General features: G+C 56.2%; 2 protein-coding genes across 2 annotated transcripts in view; one reads left to right on the plus strand and one right to left on the minus strand.

Moving 5' to 3' along the window:
- The window catches only part of SLC2A10 (solute carrier family 2 member 10), a 207,278-nt gene that overhangs the window by 42,881 nt on the left and 142,886 nt on the right, over window positions 1-21,511 (plus strand). The gene's annotated exons all lie outside the window — the stretch shown is intronic.
- GDAP1L1 (ganglioside induced differentiation associated protein 1 like 1) lies at window positions 4,015-18,467 on the minus strand. Its single transcript, XM_075516805.1, has 6 exons — window positions 18,006-18,467; window positions 14,987-15,179; window positions 10,785-10,958; window positions 8,566-8,663; window positions 8,293-8,407; window positions 4,015-5,397 (listed from the first exon to the last, which is right to left on the minus strand). Exons 1-6 carry the CDS (start codon window positions 18,183-18,185, stop codon window positions 5,054-5,056), a joined length of 1,104 nt encoding a protein of 367 aa, XP_075372920.1. The 5' UTR covers window positions 18,186-18,467; the 3' UTR covers window positions 4,015-5,053.

A 21,511-nucleotide genomic window follows, 5' to 3' on the forward strand; every position in this document is an offset into this window, starting at 1 on the left:
GGTGGAGGTTGACGCTTTGCTCATCGATGCTCTTCAGCATCACAGTTGTGTGGAAATAGAAATAATCTGCTTTGGCAACGGCATCTGCCGTCTGCAGGTAGAGCCTTGGCCTGCAGCACACAGGTTACTGCAGTCCGCAGCCTCTGCTTGCCTTCGCTGCAGCTGCAGTGATAGACATCTGTGTTCTGACAAAGCAATTGTTCAGCTAAATTATTTATGGCATATGTGGTATTCTTTCTTTCACTGTGAGGCATTTAAAGCAGACTGTTTTCTCTCTGTTTAATCCTTCAGAGGAAAGCGTGTAAAATGGAGAGTAGAAGACAATGATAGTAAATATGTCATTTGGAAACCAGCATGAGGGGGAAAAAATGGGAAATTTGTTTGTTGTGAATGTGCTTTATCTGAGAATACAAGTTCCAGTGTTTTTTTCACTACTGCTTAAAACCTTAGATTCAGTATTAGAAACAGCTTGGTCTGAAACCTCTCTGATTTATCACTGAGGCCATGCTTTAGGAAGTGCTTTAGGGCTATGAAATCTGTCCCTGTTCACAACATACTTATGCAGATGTTTTCATTCCCATTCATACCTGTGGGTCTGAACTTTTGTCTGGGCACAGCCTGCTGAACATGGGCTGGGGACTTTATTCTGTCCCACCAAGGCAGAAGTAGCTTTTCTACAGACTTGCGTAGTAATAGCAGCTTTGCTGATGGCATGAACAGACATGAAATTACCCTCTTATCCTCTGCTATGCCACAGATAACTGCAGGTGTGGAGTTAGAGTAGTTAGCTTTTAGGTTGTACATTATTTCCCGGTTCTTTGGTTATTTAGTTTTTAATCCCATATTATCATATTTCATATTATCCCTGGCCATCTCAAAATACTATTATCATATTATCCCATATTATTTTAATCCCATATATCTCTCAGGAACCTGGGAGGTTTAGTTGCTGTCATTGCCTGCATTGTGGATCCAGTCTGGGTGCATGGCTTTGATCTTGATGATGGCAGTGAATGCCACCAAATGCAGCCTGAGGTTAAATATTTTCACAAGCTTTTATGTTTGCTGTTTGCTGTTCTCAGGTGGAGAAGTCCTTCATTTACTTTCACAGCAGAAAGAGTTTTCCCTTGCTTGACAGAGCAGCTCTTACACCATCCCCCTTTCCTCCTTAGCCAGGATACTGAAATTGCAGTTGGGTGGTAAAGATGGGTTTTTTCCCATCCAGAAACAGAGTAAGACTCAGAAATTAATTTCTGAGAGGACCACAAGATGGTCACTAGGTATTCTGAGGCAGCCCTTGATCTCACTTTCTTTGTCAGCCTGTGACAGACAAGCTCTGTGGTGTGTTCCCTGTCCTCTGGCAAGCTTGGTTTTGAAATCCTTTATTCTGCATGGAGAGGTCTCCTCCATCCCTTGACAAGCAAAAGAGAAGGCTGCCAGCCAGCTGCAAGAATGACACGTACATTTTCAATTTTCCTAATTGAGTCTTTTGAGCAAAACCCGTAGGAGTAAAAATATTTCAGAAGCTGTAGTTCTACAAATCTGACCGTTGGGAGCCTATTAAACAGGAGGCTTGGGAGGGAGGAGGGAGTGACCGCTCCTCGCGTCCTGGGTACCCACAGCCCGCTCCGTGTCATGGAGCTCCATCTCAGAGGTGCTCAGAATGGCTTGGACTTGACAAGTAGCCCCTGATTTTTCTCCCCTCTACTAATTACCAGTTCAGCATTTCAACACAGATACAGGCCCTGAGGTGCCTAAAAGCACGTTTTCCTCTCAAACCCAGAGGTTCTGAAGACTAAAAATTTGCTTGGGTAAATAAGTACGTATAGGGTGGAGCCTCAGAAGGACCCTAACTGGGGTCAGATCAGGTACACAGAAGTATTTGGTGCAAGACACAGCACAAGCCATTCCCTCTGTCGTCTAGGGCAGCCAAAGCCGTGCTTCAGTGATAGGAGTTTGCTACCAAATTGCTCAGCAGCAAATCGTAAGGTGTCCCAGAGCAGACATTTGCTTCAAATAGTATCTCTGAGGTGCCTCACCTTCCAGCCTTACCCCTTGGGTGCTGCTGTTACCTCACACCTTGTTGAGAGCAAAGTGTAAAGTCCTGGAAGGAGAAAACAGATTTTTGCTATCATTTTCATATTTCTGTGTACAGAAAGCACCCCGGGCAGCGAACAGCGGGCCAGTGCCTGGCTTATGGCTGTGTAGTGCAGTGGTCTCCCCTTTTAAATGGAACTAGAGCAGAAGAAGTCTGATTAGGCTCAGATCAGCTAGAGCGAAAGCAAGTTTTTATGATGACAGCCTGTAATCACGGCAGGGCTGCTCATAGTAACTCGCTAGTCTGGATTGATCAGGGTGGTGACATTCATCTCCCAGTTCGTTTCAGCATGGTCTTGAACATCAATCCAGCCTCTGCCTGTCACAGTAATTGTCTTTTATCTCACTCGCAGATTGTTTTTCCCTGGAGCAAAGTCCTGGTATTTTTTCATTACCATGGCAGGGAAACAAGGCTCAACAACAGGGAGTGGCAGCCTTCACGGATTTTTGCTTTTTTAAAATTTAGTTCAAAACAAAGGCTTGCTAGTGAATAGTCCTAGCTGAGAACCTGTACGAAACTCATCGCTACAGCATCTCTGGCCTCCCAGCAGCCCACCAAGCGACACGGCCGATAGCTCTCACGTGTTGTTCCAAACTGACCCACGCCTTGTTCCAGCTGCTGGCTCTGTCTGCCTTCCTTATAACAGTTGTATTATAACAGTGTGCTCCAAAACAAAACAAACACCTATTTTCTCCAGTGTTTAGAGTTCTGATTTGCTCCATTATTTTAAATTTATTCTTTGTTTTGTTTTGTTTTGTTTTTTTTAAAAAAAAAAAAGAGGAGCAAAGTAACCAGCAGCACTCTTGCTAAGCAGCTTCCTTCTGCCTCATTCTCGGTCTGAAATCCTGGGAACTGAGCGAGTATTTGCTCTCGTTCTCTCTGGGTTTCCTGGCCTTGTACCCCCATTAATATTCCTTTCTACAGGAGGCGTGTGCATTTCATCAGCTTTTGGAGACCACCAAGGAATGTGTGTGTAGGACAATGGACAAAGGTAAAAGGATGAAATCCTGGTAAGGGTTTCATGTCGGTGTCTAAATTCTTTTGGGGAGTTTAGTATCAGCTAACGGCCCAGATGAACCATGGGTCATCGTGTATGTTCTTACATCTTTCGGATTCAGCAAAAGGGATGACCTCAGGGGACCCTCTTGCCTCCCTATTAAAAAAGAAGCAAAATAACTATTTCTTCCGAAGTTATTGATACCATGAAGCAAACACGTAACTGTGTTTGGGGCAATGTGTGTCTGTAATGTTTCACTCGGCAGCCTCGGCTGCAGGCGCCTGGTCTGCACGGGCGGGTGGTGGATTTGGGTTCTCACACACCAATTTTAAGTGTGGCCCTAATCACTGGGGGTAACACGGGTAACGCTTTGCACCTTTGCAGCTACACAGGTCATTGTATTCCAGAAGTGTGTCAGACCAGCCTACACAATTGTGACAAGCACAGCATAAATTTGTGCGTTTTGCACTATCGAATCGCTATGTGCCCATCCCTTGTAATTCCTGCTAAATATTCACAATTCCATGGCTGCCGGGTTGTATCAAGAACCAAAGCTCCTGGGAAATCCTGCTGCTTTCAAATACATAAAGCTAATTTTGAGTTGGAGGCAAATGCAATTCATATTGCTTCAGCCACACTTGGCATACGTTCCCAAGCCTAGAGATGCAGCGTGACTTGCTAGGGATCACCGGAGCACTTGGAAAACCAGCCAGAGGAGATCCTAGCAGGCTGAGTGCTTACAGAAATGAGTGCCTTGGAAGAGGAATACTTTTTGTTTCCATTTGAGTTTTATACCAGTGCAGTACATGAGAAAAAGCACAAACCACCTGCGCATCCCTCTGCCCATGGGCATGCTTTGACATAAGACTAGACGGATGTTGAACACATTTAGAAATGTGAAGCCGTTACTCCTCCCATATGGTTTATTGAGGATCTCAGTTTTCAAAGCATGAGTAGCAGTGAGGCCTGTTATTCTTTCCAACATGCAAAAGGCACAAGAAAGTCATCAATGTGATTCTGTGCAAAGTGTCTCTAAGAAAACACACAGCGAGGAAATGACAGAAAAGAGCCCCCGATGGAAGAGAAAGCCAAAGTGCCTTCAGAAAAGTGCTGAAAAGTTCTGAAAATGGTCGTACTTTTTCAGAGTCCAGATATGCTCAGTCGGTGAAAGATGCTTTGCAAATCCGTGAAGGAAAACTCAAGAGACAGAGCCAAAAGGCTTAAAACAATAATCTCCTTCATATGCCAAAATTCAGGATGGAAGTCAAAATGATTTATCTCAGGAAAAAAGTGCAGCAGTTAAAGACAGACATTAAATTCTTTAAAAAAAAGCCCACCAAAACCAGACGTAGAAAGTGGATACATTCTAAGAGCAGCTCAATAAAAAATATTCCTTTTAATGGAAATAATTTAAAAAATGGATACTTGAAGAACGCAAATCCACCTTGACTGTGACCAGCTACTGCACCCTGCTCCCAGGAAAGCCTCCGGGCACGCCAGCACAACACCTAGAAGAAGAAAGTCCCCGCTACCTGCATGTGTGAAATGTGGCCAGTGAACAATTTGGAAACACAAACGTACAGGACCGAGTATCCGAGTCCCATCAGTTAACCTGGGCATTGGGAAGCTTCCCTCAGTTCCCGTCTCTCCCACGGGAGCCGGCCGGTGCCGGAGGCGGCGTCGCTTCCCGGTGGGCACGGCTGAGCCCGTGAACCCCTGAGCCTCTCGCTGGAGTTGAATACTTAAACCTAAAAAAGGCATTAACAAGTTGACGCATTTTTTTTTGTTGTTGTTGTCTTATTTCCTTGCAGTATACGTTTCTACTTCTAGACTATGGAATGTTACATTAAACAATATAATTATTCATTACCTTGCTTCAGATTTCATTACAGTTACTGAGGCTTCATCATAATTTCACACAGCACAGAGACACCAAACTAAACACCAAGCAGCCAGCACTAGATGTATTTTTTCTTTAAGTACCAATAAGCAAAATATCCCATTCCCCCCAGAGATCCCATCAGGAAGGAGGCTCCGAAGAAGGAGGGAGGTTTCCGCTTGACCAGCCTGAAGGCATTGGGTACCACCGCGGAGAGGAGCGTGGTATGTATATCTCCCAAAACTTTCCTGAAGGCGAAGCGTTTTTGTATCCTGTCGAAGAAGGACTGTAGGTTAGGTCTGCTGCCATCTTCCCAGTATTTCTTAGAGAGTCCCAGAAACTTGAGGCGGTGCAGGGTAGCTCCTAACAAGACATCGGCCAAAGTAAAGACGCATCCGCAGAGCCAAAGTTCACACTTCTGCCCTGAAGAGAGAAGCGACAGAGCAGGCAGGGTAAGAAGAAACCCTTGGGCACCTAGAGGCTTGCTCGAAAGATCCACGAAGGCAGGAGCATTTGCATTAGACCTGGGGTGTTTTTTCCCATCTCTCCGATATCCCAAGAGTTCAGACCCCACCTACCAGGCTACGTGATGGAGGATATGTGGGGCCACAAAGGTGGGAATACGAGATGATCATTCATAGCCCACATGAAGATACAAATTGCTGTCTGCAAAATGGCTCTGTTGCCTCTCTCCCAAGTCAAGAGCAGCAGGAGATGGCATCCTCCCATGCCCAGGAAGTCCCTGGAAAAGGGCCCTTGGCACCCCTTGAAGGAAGATGCGGTGCAGTGACCCCTTCTGCTGTGTTAGTGCTGGGGGAGAGCAGCAGCGTTTGTCCTCGGCTGTACCGGGAGCTGTTTCAGGAGTGTCACGTTAACTTGTCCTATTTTAGGGATGTAAGAAATCCTCAGGAATCAAAAGCACTTGCTGGCCCGCCCTGGCTGCTCTCCCTGTGTGCTGTCGGGGCGGTCCTGCCTCTGTCCCCTCTCCTGCAGCAGGGACCCAGCTCTGGGACACCAAAACTGGCAGCACAGCTGTGCTGAGAGCCAGGTTTTTTGGGGAGCCAGAGCTCGGTGTGAATGCTGGGCGTGAGGAGAGGCACCAAAGCATTCACGGCCCCTGGTAAGGGGTGACCCTAGAAATAACCTCACTAGAGAGATGTCCAGGAATAAACCAAGCTGTCGTTAGGCTGGAAGAAGCAGGCTCAGGCCAGGACAGTGTTAAACACTCCCCCCATGCCTTTTCAATGCTAAGGAGCAGGGCTGGGATGGAGCTAAGGCAGATGAAGGGAGGTGCAGGTAAGGGAGAACAGCAGACGGGGCACAAAACCTGACCCTGCCCAGCCTGAGCCCCTGGCTTTGCACCAAATCCTTAATTTTGGGGCTCTTCCACTGTCCTGTGGCTGTTATGTCCAGGAGGGAGAGAGCGGCACCTTTATTGCACCCCTGTGCAGGCACTGGTGCTGCTGGGCTGCCTGCAGGGCCAGGCCAGGGGAATTACTGGTAATTAGCAGCCCTCATTTGTAGCTGCTTGGCAGCCTGCCTAATCCTGCTAGAGGCACAGCCCAAGTGGACAGATTGCCTGTGCCTAATTAGTCAATTAATGTTTTCAATGACTAATGAATTGTGGGGGTGCTGCAGCCAGAGCCTCCTGGGTGCTCCTGGGACCCTGAGGATGCTCTGGCTCAGAGGTAGGGGAAGCGGGGCTGAGGTGCCTGCCTCGATCCCGGGCACCGCTGTGGGTGAAGGAGAAAGCACACGTGAGGATGGCGACTTTGGGAGAGAGCCGTGATCTGGCCCTACCCCTCCTGGCTCTGGGCTTGCACCCACTGCTGAGGTCTGGACCCGGCTGTGGGGTGCCCCAGGGCAGAAGCACAGGTAAAGGCAACTCATCCCCTTTGCATCCGCAGCGGCCCCAGCTCGGATCAGGCTGTCCCAGACGAGCAGGGTGCCTGTGGCAGGGGGTCACCCTGTGCTCCTGCAGCATCTCCCACCCTCCTCCTGCCTGCCCTGCCCGCATCGCTGCGCGTCGGGCCAGCAGCCTGGGCTGTGTGGGAGGAGAGCTGCTGCACTGCGGCTCCTGGGAAGTTGCCAAAGGGCTGGTGCTTGTGCCCGCTGCTGAGATCCCGACCTGGCCGTGGGCACAGCGGGGGGAGCTTGGGGGCCTGGACCAGAGGGCAGGAGGAGCACCCCGGTGCCAGCAGCAGCAGCAGCAGCCACCCCTCTGCTCCAGGCACCCAGGACGTCCTCCGAGGGCACCTCATTAGGCTGAATTCTGCTGAGCTATCCCAGCTCTCAGATCAGTTAATGACGGTGTTCGTTAGAGGCAATTAGAGCAATGCAGGGTGCCACTGTGAATGCACCAGGGCTCTCAGTAAATCCCCAACCGGGTGCCTTGCAGGGCCCAACCTCAGCACCTCCAAGGGCTCTTTGGTGCGGCCCGGAGCATGACACATGGCTCCCCGCGGCCAGCCCCGAGGGCAGGGGCAGCTGTGGGGCCGTCCCCTGATTAACCGTGTCTGGGCTCTGCTCCGGACCTGGCACTGCGGCGCTGGCGGCCGCCAGCCCTCCCGGGGCTGGGGTTTCGAGCCCGGCTGGCAGCGGGGACAAGAGGATGACGGCATCACCCTGGGGCGATGGCGGGACAAGGGATGCCCAGCTGTGCCCATGCATCCCTGTCTGCCAGGGCGCCGGGGTGGCTCTCGGCAGGCCCCCAGCAGCACGTATTTGATGTCGGGGATGGCTGGTGTTGCTTTCTCCCACCCACTGGCGTTTGACGCAGGTCCGGTGAAGGTTCCCACTGCTCCAGGGCCCCTCAAATTCCCGTCAGGTTTCCCTGCCCGTGCTCTGCTGGGATGTGCCGCAGCCCCGTGGCCGGGGGGGGGTTTCGCTGCAGGACACGTCCCCGGCCCTGCGCTTTCGGCAGTCTGCGCTCCTTGTGGTGCGAGAGCCTGGGGCCAGCCTGCTCCTTCCTGAATCAGCCAGGACATCAGTCACTGGTGGCCCCTTGCTGGGGTGGAGGGGACCTGCCACCACCCTGCGATGACTTTGGAGCTCCCACAGAGCAGTCGTGAGGACAGGGGTCCCGCTGCCCCTGTGGCAAAGGGTGCGGGGGCTCCCCAGAGCAGGGGTGGTTTGCCGGAGGTTAGTAAGACCACGGCTGCAATGACATCGCTGCACCCAAAAACAGGAGAACCCAGTGGCAGCCCCAGCCCCACTGGTGGTTGCCCTGTTCATCAGCTGCAAAGCCATCAGCCATTCCTGGTGTTGCACCTCGGCCTCATGCGGAAAAACACCCCAAAAACGCAGCCCAGCACCTACCTTGGTACTCCAGTTTCCTCTTCTCCAGTTCGGCCTCAATCTGGTCTAGCACCATCCCCAGTTCGCCAAGGATCTTCTTCAAGTAGTTCACGTTGTCGTGCTCCAGGATCTTGGCCTGGGTGGAGAGTGGGGTTAGGATGGGGGAGGGATGGACGGATGGACGGGCATGCATCCTTGCAACCATGCAGGGACATAAGGCACCGGGTGCCCATGGAGGGTCCATGGGTCATGCCCCCCCACTGCCAGAGATGTGTGTGGCTTTAACCCACTTACCATGAGCTTCTTCTGCTTGGAGAGGTAGGGCTCTGATAGCTGCGGCTCCTCTTCGTGGTCCAGCTTCATCAGCTCCGTGCTGGCATTAGCTAAATGTCCTGGGGGGAGGCAGAGAGAGGGGCTGGGGGGGCTGTGTTTGGCAGGGGTAGGGATGACCTCGTGTCTGGTAGCAAAGCACCTCGTCCTGCATGTGAAAGAGTGTTGTGGCACCAAGAAAAACACCCTAGAGAGCTAAAATGGGCCAAATTCATGGCTTGCTGCTGCCGTGCTGCCATGCGGGCGGGTGGCTGGGGCACTGCACACCCTCCCATCCACTCACGGCGGGGCAGCGCTGGCTGCGGGGTACGGCAGATCCCCCTCCCCGACCGGGGCGAGTCCCAGCTCTGTGGGTTTTGGGGGGGGTTCAGCTCTTCATTTCCTCTGCTGCATTCATATTAGAGCTGCTAGCAGATCTCGGTCTGTCTCTGTCTCTTATGTTTTAAGAACATCCCTGAGCTTCCCCATAACCCGGTTCCTGCAGCTCCATCCCCAGCAGGTCCATCCTTTGGGACGTCTGAGCCAGCCGCCCACGTGCGGGTGTGCGTGCGGAGCAGCGCGGCGGGCAGCGGCAGGGGAAGGGATGCTCCCTCCCGAGTGAAGCTGTCCCGCCCCAGCTCCGTGTCCGGGGATGCCATTCAGTAGCGTGGAGCCCATCACGAGCACGGGAGAGATGCCCACCTTCCTCCCTCCCAGGGCACAGGGAGGATGCGAAGGGCTTTGTGCTAGGGAGCTAACAGAGGGAAAGGAGCAGAGTAAATGGAGGAAGAGAATACGAGATGCAGAGTAACACCTTAGGGACGACATAAATTACGCGAAGCTGGGCTAATCTCTTCCTGCCGGGGACCATCTGTCTCTCCCTCCTTGTTTCCTTCAACAAGGGCTCGGCTCTGCCAGTGTGCGGGTGCGGGAGGTGCCAGGGCTGGGCGGGGTGGCAGCCAGCAGCGGGCTGTACGCTGCCACAAAATGGTGAAATTCCCTGTTTTCCACCATGAGCCTTGAAGCTCATGCTTGCTAAGGCTCCCAGCCGGCTCTCCTGGGGCTTTAACTCAGAGGGAAGCCTGGATATCACCCTGGTTTCATTCCCCTGTTCCCCTTGGGAGAGCCTGGCCCTCGGTTCACCCTCTCCTTGGGATACAACTACAGGGATCTGCCTTGACACCCACTGCAACGGGGCAGTCGAGCCACCGCCTGGGCACGGGGGATGTGCTGGGGAGGAAGGGAACCACTGGCACTGGGGCATCCCATGGACCTGCCCACAGCCACTCCGCTGCAGTGGTTTGGGAAAAATGCTACCAGCGAGGAGGTTTGGACGGGGAGATATCTTTCAGGACCTCAGCAGCGTGCTGGGGAGGTGATGCGAGGCAGACAGGGTCTGAAGCCATCACAGCAGCACCCTTTGGGGAGGGGACGGGCTCTGCACCCTGCATCTGCCCGAGGTCTGGGGGTGGAGGTGACACTTGGTGACACAGGGAAAACCGCCTGTGCAGGGTGCCAGCAGAGGCAGGGCAGACCAGGGCAGACTCAGGAGCAGCTTGTTTCTCTTTGTGCGTGAGTGCATCCCGTTTCAGACGGATCCATGGCCCAGACAGCTGAAGTGACTCGGGGGGGAACAGTGTTTGCTACGGGCGCCGTTTGGGTCCAGAGCCTAAAGGAGGGGAGAGACGTGGGGCACGCCAGTGCCCTCCGAACAAGGTCACTTTTCTGGCAAGGGACTCTCTCCAGGAGAAATCCTCGCCATTGAGTTATATTAAGCATCGTCAATGTTTCATGAGTGCTTGAAGGTCAGGTACGCAGTCTTATGCCGATTCATCCACTATCTGCAACTCAATCGGGCTGTACTCTCCCACCTTTGTCCTTAGAGCTACTGGAGGGAGAGGGGATGTGCGGGAGAGGGAGCAAATTCACGTGCCCTAGAAAGAGCTGAGTGAGAAGCGTGCGTGGCCCATGGGAGCCCAGACACCTCCGGGGTTAGGAAGCCTCTACAGGGCGCCTGCAGCTCCCACATGAGCTGTGCTTTGCCATTTCCCAGCTCTGTCCCTGCCCGTGTTGGTGGAAAGGGGAGACGAGCAAGAGCAGGGTGGCCGGCCGGGCTGCGGAGCCAAACTGAGCCTAAAGGAAGGGCTGGGGCAGTTGTCCCGCTGGTGCCGGCCCTGGGCAGCCCCGCTGGAGAAGCGACTTACTGCGGATCTCAGCGGTCGCGTACTTTGGGATCATGGAGTCGGTGGTGAGCTCAGGGTGCAGGATGCAGCCGTGTGTGTAGGCGTCCATGGGGAGCGAGTCCAGCAGCTCCCGGTACTGCAGCACCCGTGAGTGCAGCAGGCTGCCCGGCTCAGGGATCAGCTGGGTGACGTTTTCTGCGAGGGCAAAGGGAAAGGTGTTAGCGGGACACTCATTAGTGGCTCGTTAGCCTGCGCAGTCACCAGTGTGCCGTCCTCGGTTGAGCTACCTCTGAGCAGGGCTGGCTGTGGCGGTGCATTAACTCAAAACCATACCCCACGCTTGGCTCCGCTGCCCATCTCGGCCAGGAGCACGTCCAGCCCATCCCGAGATGGGCAAACCCGCGGGACCACAGCGATGCGTACGCACGGCGTTACCCGGCCCCGCAGCCCCCGTGTCCCCGGGAGGAAGGCTGCGGGCACAGCCTGATGATGCCCGCCCGGCACAGACGCACGGCTCGCCCTGCCCTGGACCAGGCAGCGTCGTGCCGGCTGGCACCCGCCGCTGGACAGGAGCCAGGGAAATTTTGGCAGCTCCTGTATTGCAAACCTCCTAGCAGCTCTGGTTCGGGGCTGTCTCTGCTGGTAGGCTCCGGAAAGTTGTTCTGACCGATGGGCATCGGCGTTACTGTCCCCTGAGCGAGGGGAGGTTCTGGTAGCTCCTCCCTGCCCGCAGGCTGCTCGCTGCCTGCGCTGCCTGGACTCCAGCTCTCCAAGCGGGGATTTTCCATCCGAAAGAAGTGGCTGGCTGAATGAAATAATAATAACCAACCTACAGCCTGTGTGCTCCTTCCACAGGGCTCCCGGCCAGCACCCAACGGGCTGGTGCCGAGGCTGGAAACCAGCACATCCAGAGCGACTGCCCCGTCCAGCAGCAAGAAGGAGCGACCACAATGAAATAGCAGCATGCTGGCCGCCAGCCCGCGTCCTTCAGCACATCCCAGGGAGGTTTTTCGGTGGGACAGCGCTTGCTCTGCCTTTGCATGCCATGGCGGACCTGCACGTATGGGCTGCTGTTGCGTATAGTCAGCAAGCGATGGGCCGTGCAAAGGTGGGATGGGGGGAGGCTCAGAAGGACAGGGCTGGGGGCTGCAGCCCCCAGGAGCTCCTCGCCCAGGCTCTGAGAGGCGTTGCCACCAGCCAACCCATCACAGAATCCTATAGGTTGGAAAAGACCTTTAAGATCATCAAATCCAACCGTTAACCTGGCATTGCCAAGCCCACCACTACACCATGTCCCTAAGCACCTCATCCAAACGTCTTTTAAATACCTCCAGGGATGGGGACTCAACCGCTTCCCTGGGCAGCCTGGTCCAATGCTTGATAACCCTCTCAGTGAAGTAAAATTTCCTAATATCCAGTCTAAACCTCCCCTGGTGCAACTTGAGGCCATTTCATCTTGTCCTGTCACTTATTACCTGGGAGAAGAGACCGACCCCCACCTGGCTACAGCCTCCTTTCAGGCAGTTGTAGAGAGCGATGAGGTCTCCCCTCAGCCTCCTTTTCTCCAGGCTGAACAACCCCAGGTCCCTCAGCCGCTCCCCATCAGTCTTGTGCTCCAGACCCTTCCCCAGCTCCGTTGCCCTTCTCTGGACACGCTCCAGCCCCTCAACATCTCTCTTGGAGTGAGGGGCCCAAAACTGAACACAGCATTCGAGGTGTGGCCTCCCCAGTGCCGAGTACAGGGGCACGATCACTTCCCTAGTCCTGCTGGCCACACTATTCCTGATACAAGCCAGGATGCCATTGGCTTTCTTGGCCACCTGGGCACACTGCTGGCTCATATTCAGCCGGCTGTCAACCAGCACTCCCAGGTCCTTCTCTGCTGGGCAGCTTTCCAGCCACTCTTCCCCAAGCCTGCAGCGTTGCGTGGGGTTGTTGTGACCCAAGTGCAGGACCCAACACTTGGCCTTGTTGAACCTCATACAATTGGCCTCGGCCCATCGATCCAGCCTGTCCGGGTCCCTCTGCAGAGCCTTCCTCCCCTCCAGCAGATCAACACTCCCACACAACTTGGTGTCATCTGCAAACTTACTGAGGGTGCGCTCGATCCCCTCGTCCAGATCATTGATAAAGATGTTAAACAGAACTGGCCCCAATATTGAGCCCTGGGGAACACCGCTTGTGACCGGCCGCCAACTGGATTGAACTCCATTCACCACCACTCTTTGGGCCTGGCCATCCAGCCGGTTCTTTACCCAGTGAAGCGTACGCCTGTCCAAGCCATGAGCAGCCAGTTTCTCCAGGAGAATGCTGTGGGAAATGGTGTCAAAGGCTTTACTGAAGTCTAGATAGACAACATCCACAGCCTTTCCCTCATCCACTAGGCGGGTCACCTTGCCATAGAAGGAGATCAGGTTGGTCAAGCAGGACCTGCCTTTCCTAAACCCATGCTGGCTGGGCTTGATCCCTTGGTTATCCTCTACGTGCCGTGTGATGGCACTCAAGATGATCAGTGGTTTCTTGGCACTGCTGGGCTGTGCCCTAGTGAGAAGCACCCTCGAAGGTGGCTTACTGGCACTATTCACTGCTTTCCTGGGGAAAGAAAACCATTGCTCGTCACACCACCCTTTACTGATTGCTGACCCTCAGGGTGTGCGTGAGCAGTTGAAAAAGGCCATGCTCCCAGCCCAGGGGAAAGTAAAACTCAGTGAATACATCTTCTTATCAAGGCATTTTCAAGCTCTGCACATTTCAGCCAGGTGGGTGATTCCCCCTCGGACCAACACCGGGGCATCCCGGTAACACTTTTGCCAGCTAGCACTGGTGGGTGATGGCTCGGGGCAGGGCACGCAGCAGGGAGAGATGCTCCGGGCCCTCCTCCCTCTGCCCCAGAGCTTCCCTCTCCATTTCTCAGCAAAAAGGTAAGAAATTGCACCTGGCCGGAAAATCTCAACGACAGGAGTTTCCCAGCACACGGGCAGCGCCGTGTCCCCCTCCCGCCGGGGCCAGCCTGTTGTCACATATGCCAGACCACCTGCCCTTCGCAGAGACCGGGCGAAGCGGTGCAGGGACCGCAGCCCCACGGATCGACGCTCCCCACTGTCCCTCGGCCCCGGGGCTGCCACCGGGCATACCTCGAGAGCCGCCGGCGGCGGGGGCTTCTCCTGACCGATCCAGTCCCTGCTGCCCTGCCAGCGAGCGAGCATCGTGCCTCTGCCGAGCAGCACCACCGCGGCGGGGCCGGGAGAGGACAGCAGCTGAGCTGGCAAGACGCCCTTGCTTCGGGAGCTATTTTGAGATGTTTTTTGATGTCTCTGTTGCAAGGGGGATGGATGCTGGGGCGAACGTTGTGATGGCACAGCCTGAGCTCCCTGCTCAGCTTTGAAGCCTCCCCAGCGGAGCATCCCAGCCTGACAGCCTGCAGGTTTGGGGAAACGAGGGCGAAGGGATGCGAGATGCCGGGGAGCGGCTGCTTGCCGCAGCGGCCATGCAAACAGCCGCCTTCGAGTGCCGTCCCAGCGTCCCGGTGCGCTGGGCTCGGCCGGCCGCTGACTGCAGCCCTGCTCCGGGGAGAATACGAGCTTCCCTCTCCCGGCTGTCCCTTCCTCTGGGTTTGTGTCACATCATCCTCCCATGGTCCCCAGCACCACTGGCATTCTTTGACTTTAAAGAGGCAGTTTTCTCTGAAGCACAGTGGCACGGGGGACGGCAGGGTCCCCTGCCCATGGCTGGGGGCACAGGGCTCATCGAAGAAGGGGAGAGGGGCAGCAGCACCCAGCTCAAACTCACCTTCTCTCAGTGGGGCCACTTATGGGGCGTTACTGAGGTTTTTATACCGTTACGCGAGGCCAAAGTACAAAGTGGCCAAACCCAGAAGTATTTCCATGGGCCGTGCCCCAGCTGTGGCTCTGGTGAGATGCCACCACGCACCATGGGGAGGGGGGGGGAACAGCCTGGTTTGGGAGCGTGGCCTCCAAGGCAGAAAAAGAGGGAACCCATCTACATCCCCCCCAGCCCCCCAGCAGCACTTCCAAGGGACATCTGGGGATTTCTGCTGGAAATCCTTCATTTTCATGGGAAAATGTAAAAGTTTGGGGAGGGCTGGTGGCTTGCTGCTCTTCTGGGGTAAAGCCGAAACTTTGAAGGACAAAGGGGATGCATTTGGCAAACAGCATCTGGATTAGATCCGAGTTTCCCCCAAGACACAGCCCACCCCCCCTTACCTCCCGTGAAGTTCTTCTCCATGTAGTCGATGATCTGGTTGTAATCGCTGATGATGTTGTCCCTGTGGATGATGACGGGCACCTCCTCCCCCAGGTTGAGCCGCATGAACCAGGGCTCCTTGTGCTCCATCAGGGGCATGCTGACGTCCCGCTCCTCACAGGGCAGCCCCTTCTCCGCGATGACCAGCCGCACCTGGGGCAAGACGCCAGGGAGACAGGGCTCAGCCCCACGCACCGAGCCAGCCCCGAGAGCCTTCGAAGCACCCCTCGAAGCACCCCGCTGCCACCCATCGCACCTCCCTGGGCCTCCCCTACCGCTTAAGCACAGCTGTGTGCCAGGACGCACCTCGTCCTGCAAGAAGCCAAGCAGCTCTTGGCGTGGGGCAGCTGCAAAATCCAGGCAGACAAGCGAGGATTTCCCTTCCCAGCAAAGAGGGGAGACCCAAATCCATCCTAACTTTGCGGGATCATGGACCATGCTCTCTCTGGTCGCCGGTGGCCCATGTGACAGGCGGAGCGGCTGGGGGGCTGAGAACCCATCCCTGAGCAGCGGGTGGAGGGAGGTGGCAGCTCCCCAGCTGGGGGAACCAGTGACGCTGCTGTGGGTCCCAGCATAGCCCAGCACATACCCGAGGAGGAGGCAGCAGTGGGTTTGCACAGCTTTGCACCCAGTGGGTGCTACTGCCCGGCCGAAGGAGGACTGGATGCTAACTCAGGTATGCCCTGCTCTTGGGGTGGGCTCGGGCTTTGCCAGGCCAGAGCAGGGAGAAGGCTCCGTTTCGTGGAGGGTTTCAAGCAGCCCCTGCAGCCCGCACGGCACCCCTCCTCCTCCACGCTGCCACCGGCCCGGGGGCATCGCCAAACCCACTGCCTTCCCCTGCCGCTGCCCTCCTCGAGCGGCACCGCTGGGCTGGCACCCACCCGTCCCGCGGGTGGGAAAGCCGAGTCCAGTGGTGTGGAGGGGCAGGAGGAGGCAGGAGTGGGGCTGGACGCGGGGCACCGTCCCCATCCCCATCGCCCACGGACAGCCCTCAGGGCTGATCCTGCTGCTTTGCTCTGTGCTTGGGATGGTGTTGAATATGCACTCAGGGATGGCATTTTAGGCTTCTGGGGTATAAAAACCTGACTGTTATGAACTAAGTATGTCAAACAGGCAAAAAAACCCTCAGGGGATGTGACAGAGCCACGATTTACAGAACCACTGAATGACGGAAAAGTGCTTGTTTTCCTCCAACTAGCAGCAGCTAAAAATACAACTTAACAAATACAAGCATTTCTATGAGTACTTCAGAGTTCCTGGGGAATTAGTCATTAATTATTTACAGGGCTGGCAAATTAATTTTTTCTTTTAAAGTCAAACAAGGAAAAGCCTGCGTCCCTCAACTGCAACTTGCTCTTGGCCTTTTCCTCCCAGCTGATGTATAAACCCCAGCCAGGACCACCCAGGGCATCTGGCCCCGAGCTCCCCGTGCTTCTCTGTTTTGCTATCAAGAGCCGAGGCCGAAGGCCTGGCAGGAGGCGGCTGCCGGGCATGAGGCAGCGTGGGCGGGAGGGCTCAGCTCCCGGGGTAACCCCGGTGCCTGGGGGCAAGGGGAGCCCCTGCCAGCGCCCCGAGGAGGAGTCCCAGCCAGGGGTGATGAAACATGCCCGGACCCCCCCGCCGGTCCCTGCAGCGCTGGCACGGCTGCGATGAGGCATCTCGCGTAAAAACCCAACACTGGCTGTAGAACTCTAAAAACCCCTTTGCAGGCAGGGCCAGATCCTGGCGGGGGCTCAGGATCCCTCCCACAGTCAGCCCCAGCACCGTGGAGGGGGGTTCCGAGCAGCTCCCGGGGCAGAGCAGGAAAAGCTTCGCCCACAGCCGGCTCCGAGCGAAACTCCTCTGCGGGGGGTTCCCGTGCAGCCCCCGCCGCTCCCCGCCCTGCGACGCCCATCACCACCGTGCGCTCCTCCGCCTTCCAGCGAACGCTCTTCCTCGCAAGTGACCTCAAAAGCAAAGCTCGACGCGGTGCCAGGTGGCCCTGTGGCTCTAGGTCTGCCCTGCCCTGTCCCCAGCGTCCCCAGCCCCGCAGAGGTGAGGCCGGTCGTAGGAAACCCGGTACGAGAAGCGCCTTAACCGTTGCCTCCCTGCTGCCAGCGGCCAAACGAGCGAGACAAAACACAGCGGCCAGCCCAGCGCAAGGCGGGGGAGCCGGGACGAGCATCCTTCACCGGCGCGGATCGGAAGCCCGTCAGTCACCCGCTGCTGGCGGCGGCGAGGCCGGCCATGTGCACCCCCCGCTGCACTGGGCACCCGCCCCTTTCTTTGTGCCCGCGAGCGGGAGCACACGCCTCTGCCCCCGGCCTCCCCGCCGGGCTGGGGGGCTCGAGGGGGCCCTTGCACCGGGGGAACTTCGTGTTCCCCTCGCCCCTCTGCGCAGCCCATTCCCCACGGAATATATTTGGTGTGGGAACGACGGGGCTTGGGGCCGGAAGGAGAAGGTCGGGCTCGCTACACAGCCGCTGCGCTGCAAAATGAGCGTTTACTACTGCCTGGAGAACGGGATTTCTCGCTGGGGCGCCCCGGGAAGGGGATTTCCAGGGCGCTGCTGCGATGTCAGGGGCAAATCGCTGCCTGGCAGGGGGCTGTGTGCCGGGGTCCGCTCCCTGGAAGGAGCGCGGCTCGGGGGTGCCCCCCCCCTCCCAGCAGCAGGGTGGTCCCGGCGCCCAGATCAGCCTTTGTCTGTGCTCCTGGCCACGCCAGGGCCGGGCTGTGAGCGAGCACAAAGCCGAGCAAAAGCAGGATTTGGCTGAGCCTTCCCCCCCCTCCGCCCCCCCATCCCCATTCCCTCCCCAGGCAGATGCTGTTAAAACACAGAACCGCAGGTACAAAAGAGCTGCCCGGCCACACGCTTCTGCCCCCAGCAGCCCTGGGGACGAGCCCCTGGCTCTCCCCGCAAGCGCATCCATCCGTGGCTTGCCCCGGAGGCTGGAGGTGATGCTTCCCCGGGAACCCGGCCGAGCGATTATTTTTTTTTACCTTTTGTGAGCTGAAGGACTGGGTCCAGTGGTACAAAACCAGCCTGTCCTGGGATTTGAGAGCGGGGTCTGTCGGGTCCTGGTTTTCCTCCCCCTCCGTGGATTTCCCTGCGTCGTTCTCCAGCGCCGAGATGGGCCACCAGCTGCAGTTGGTGGGAGTAACATTATTGGGAGTCGCCATGACAGCCTGCGAGCGAGCGGGGAGAGGGACGCGGGAGCGAGCGGCGCTAGCCCAGCATCACATGGGCTCCTGCCAGCAGCATCACTCCCGGGCAGCTCCGTCTCCCCGGCTGGGGTGGGCAGCCGGGGCGGTGGGCGCCGGGGGTCACGGCAGAGGGTGGTGGCGGTGGTGTGGGTGAAGCCGCAGCCCGTCCCCGCTCGTGGCGGGGCTCCCACGGAAACGTGCCGCGCCTGCAGGCATCGCTTCCACAGGCGGGTCGGCGGCGGAGGCTCCTGCTGCCCGCCTGCCTGCGGCTCGGCAAGCCGGGGCAGCTCCAACCCCTGCGGCTCTTTAGGAATATTTTGCAGCAGAGATTAGGATTTTTTTGACCGGTTTAGATATGGCAGATATGTCACAAATAGCTACCTTGATGGATACTGGCTTTAAAATGTCTAGCAGGTGTCTGGCCTGCCTTGCAACCTTCGTGGAAAGAAGCAGCAATGGCTCTTTAAAGGTATTCGGTGATTTTCGGAGAGCACAGATTAATTCCTGCCGAATGGGCGTTAATGTAGCCTGTACCGGGGTAGAGCCCAGGAGCCCTAGCTGTGTACCGGAGCCCCGGGGTGCCTGGCCCAACCACACAGCTGTCCTGCACCAAAGTAGGCACAGTTGGGGGTCATTTCCAGAATTAGCAAGGTGTGTCGCAACTGCAAACTGGCTGGGTTTCTGCTGCTTGGAGAGTGCTGAGGCTTCCGTAGCTGCTGCTCTCCAGGCGTTATGAGCATCACCCAGAGGTTTGCAGGCAAACGCCTGTGGGCAGCTGACACATTTCTAGGCACAGCAACATGGACACGTGGGCTTGTGCTTTTTATGACACTTGGCTTCGTCACGCTGCATCTCTGGCAATCTGGGAGCCTGGAGATAATTTCTTACACAGGGGATTAGCTGCCAGTGCTGGGGGGTAAAACCAGCCTGGTTATGGCGTCGTAGGGGCAAGTTGTGGAGAGGGTGGAGGAGCGGGCTCCGCAGGCTTCGTCTTGGGGCTGTGAGAGGGCTCTGGGTGTGAACGTGGCTCTTCCACACATTGTTCCCATCTCCGCTCATGCTGAAGCTGGTGAGGTTGCCCCAGGTGTGGAGGGGAACAAGGGAGGGTTTGGGAAAGTCTGGTTCAAGTGGGGAAACTGAGGCATGCTTTGCCCAAGAGCACTGAGAGGGAGCGGGGCCAAACTGGTACCCGGCTGCACGAACATAGTGAAAGGAGCAATTTTCTGAGGGTTGGGAGGTGAAAATGAATCCTTTGGTGTTGCGATGTCCTGCTCCCGAGGGTGCACAGGAGGGTGATGGGGGGGGGTGAGGCTGGGAAGCGCTATGCCCTGCCCTGCCTTCTGCCTGCCTTCTCCCTCGTAGGCAGCAGCCCCCAAAACCATCTTCCCTCCCCAGCCCAGGGCTTCCCAAGTGCTGCCAGAGACCCTGCGCTGGCCTCGGGGACACCCCCAGGGAAAGGCTCTTGCTTGGCCTCTGCTTTGGGGCTGTAAAGTCAGGGCGGTGGCCTGTGCTGCTGCAAACTGGGCGCAAATGGGGCTTTGAACAAAGCCCCATCGCGTGGTGCTGTCCTGCAGCCTCCCCTCCTGCCCGCTCTGCGCAGGAGAGCCCTCGCTGCCCGAGAAGCATCTTTTGGGGCTCCTTCCACTGGAAAGGGACACCTTTGGCTTTAGGAAAGGACAGGAGCAGCTTGACCAAGCAGAAGCGGTTCTCTCCTGTGCATCGCTGTCCAGAAAGCCCCATCTAGTGGTATATCTTGTGATGAATTAATGCTGCGCCGTTGGGAATAAAAAATGACAAGTGGCTTCATCCCTCTGGGTCCTGCAGGTACGCGGCGCCTCTGGAGGTGCTTATTTATTTAGCTGGGTTTTGGCTTGCTAAACTGAGCAAGGCTCAAGAGGCAGGACCGGTGCCAGTCCCCTTTAGGGGTGTCCTGACCTTGTGTGACCTTGAGATCATCCCCAGCTCTTGTCCACAGCCTTCCTGCCTGTGAAAGGGGACGATGCCAGGCTGCTCCGTGGGATGCTGCGTGGCCGGACCCGGTGGCATCAGCAGAACGCTGGCAGAAGGTGCCATCGGGGCAGGGCTGCAGGTGCTGGCGGTTTGGGAACACACAACCCGGGGTGCTCCGTCTCAGAGATGATGCAAATGGTACAGAGGGGAGAGAGCAGGCGGCCAGAGTCGGTCACGGGACTTTGCAGGCACAGCAGCACCCTCCCTGTTTTAGACAGAGTGGGTGGAAATCGGGCTGTAGGATCAGGTCCATTGATTTTTTTTTTTTAATTTTTTTTTTTCCTGGTGGCCTGATTCAGCATCTGCCAATGTGAAGCTTAGCTAGGACTCGCCAGGTCTGGCTTCTGTAAGGCAAGAAAGAAATTTCATTGTTCCAGGGTGCCCTTCTGCATCCCACTTTGGTTGAACTAGTCCTGAAACTAGACAGGCAAGTAACTTGTAAAGTGCTGGGGGGAAGTCACTGAAAAAAACCCCAGCCTGGATCTGCTGAGATAGGAAATAGAGAGGTGGGATCCAATCCGAGGAAAGTCCTGGGAGCGCTGCAAGCCCACCAGTGCTTTCTCAGAAAACTGTAGACCTTTTCTTCTGTAGATTGACTGGGGACACATCCTAGAGCACCTGTGGACAGAAAAAATTCCCCAGGCTTGTTGGGGCAGGTACAGCGGCAGGCTGGGAGCAGTAAGGCTGGCTGGGCTGTGCTCAGCACTGCTTGTACCGGGCCACACCTGAGGCCAAGGGCTGATGCTCATCAATCAAGCTAATCGTGCTGTGCAGGCATACCCAGAGAAGATGCCGTTTGCTAGTAATGCTTGAGGTTTCAGGCAAGCAGAAAGCAGGAGTCACTCAGCAGAGCGAAGTGGGTGAGCTGAACTGGGAAGGCTTTGGAGGAAACAGTAAGTTTGGGCTTGGGTCCTCTCTTAGAGCTCGTCATTTCACCCAAAGGAGATGGTTTGCGCAATGTGAGTCAGCAGCAGTGTTTCGGTACGTTTGCTACGAGCCTGATTGTTGCAATCAAGAACCCAAACTATCTGCCCTCCCTCTGCCGTAGGCGGCACTGGACACGCTTAAACATGAGCACAAACGGTAATTCAGGCAGAATACAAAACTGCTGAGTTTTTGCCTCTTCTTTCCCCTTTCCTTCCCCCCTCACTACCAGTTACTTCTGTCCTGCACAGGACGCTATGGAAATGTGCCCAGAGAACCTGCTCCCACGCTCTTCCCTCCTGTCTGGCCTTTGGCAACTCCAATTCACTTCTCAGCCCTAAACTTCAGGGCATATCTTGGACTAGTTT

This window comes from Mycteria americana, chromosome 14, assembly GCF_035582795.1.
Source record: "Mycteria americana isolate JAX WOST 10 ecotype Jacksonville Zoo and Gardens chromosome 14, USCA_MyAme_1.0, whole genome shotgun sequence".
Taxonomy (NCBI): domain Eukaryota; kingdom Metazoa; phylum Chordata; class Aves; order Ciconiiformes; family Ciconiidae; genus Mycteria; species Mycteria americana.

What these genes read in the sequence shown, in the direction of transcription:
- GDAP1L1 (XM_075516805.1), bottom strand. Translation starts at nt 18,185, where the DNA reads ATGGCGACTCCCAATAATGTTACTCCCACCAACTGCAGCTGGTGGCCC. An exon ending in AGTCCTTCAGCTCACAAAAG is followed by an intron (nt 15,180 to 18,005) that starts GTAAAAAAAAAT and finishes GTCTTGCCCCAG; the next exon opens with GTGCGGCTGGTCATCGCGGA. An exon ending in CGCGACCGCTGAGATCCGCA is followed by an intron (nt 8,664 to 10,784) that starts GTAAGTCGCTTC and finishes GCCTCCCCCCAG; the next exon opens with GACATTTAGCTAATGCCAGC.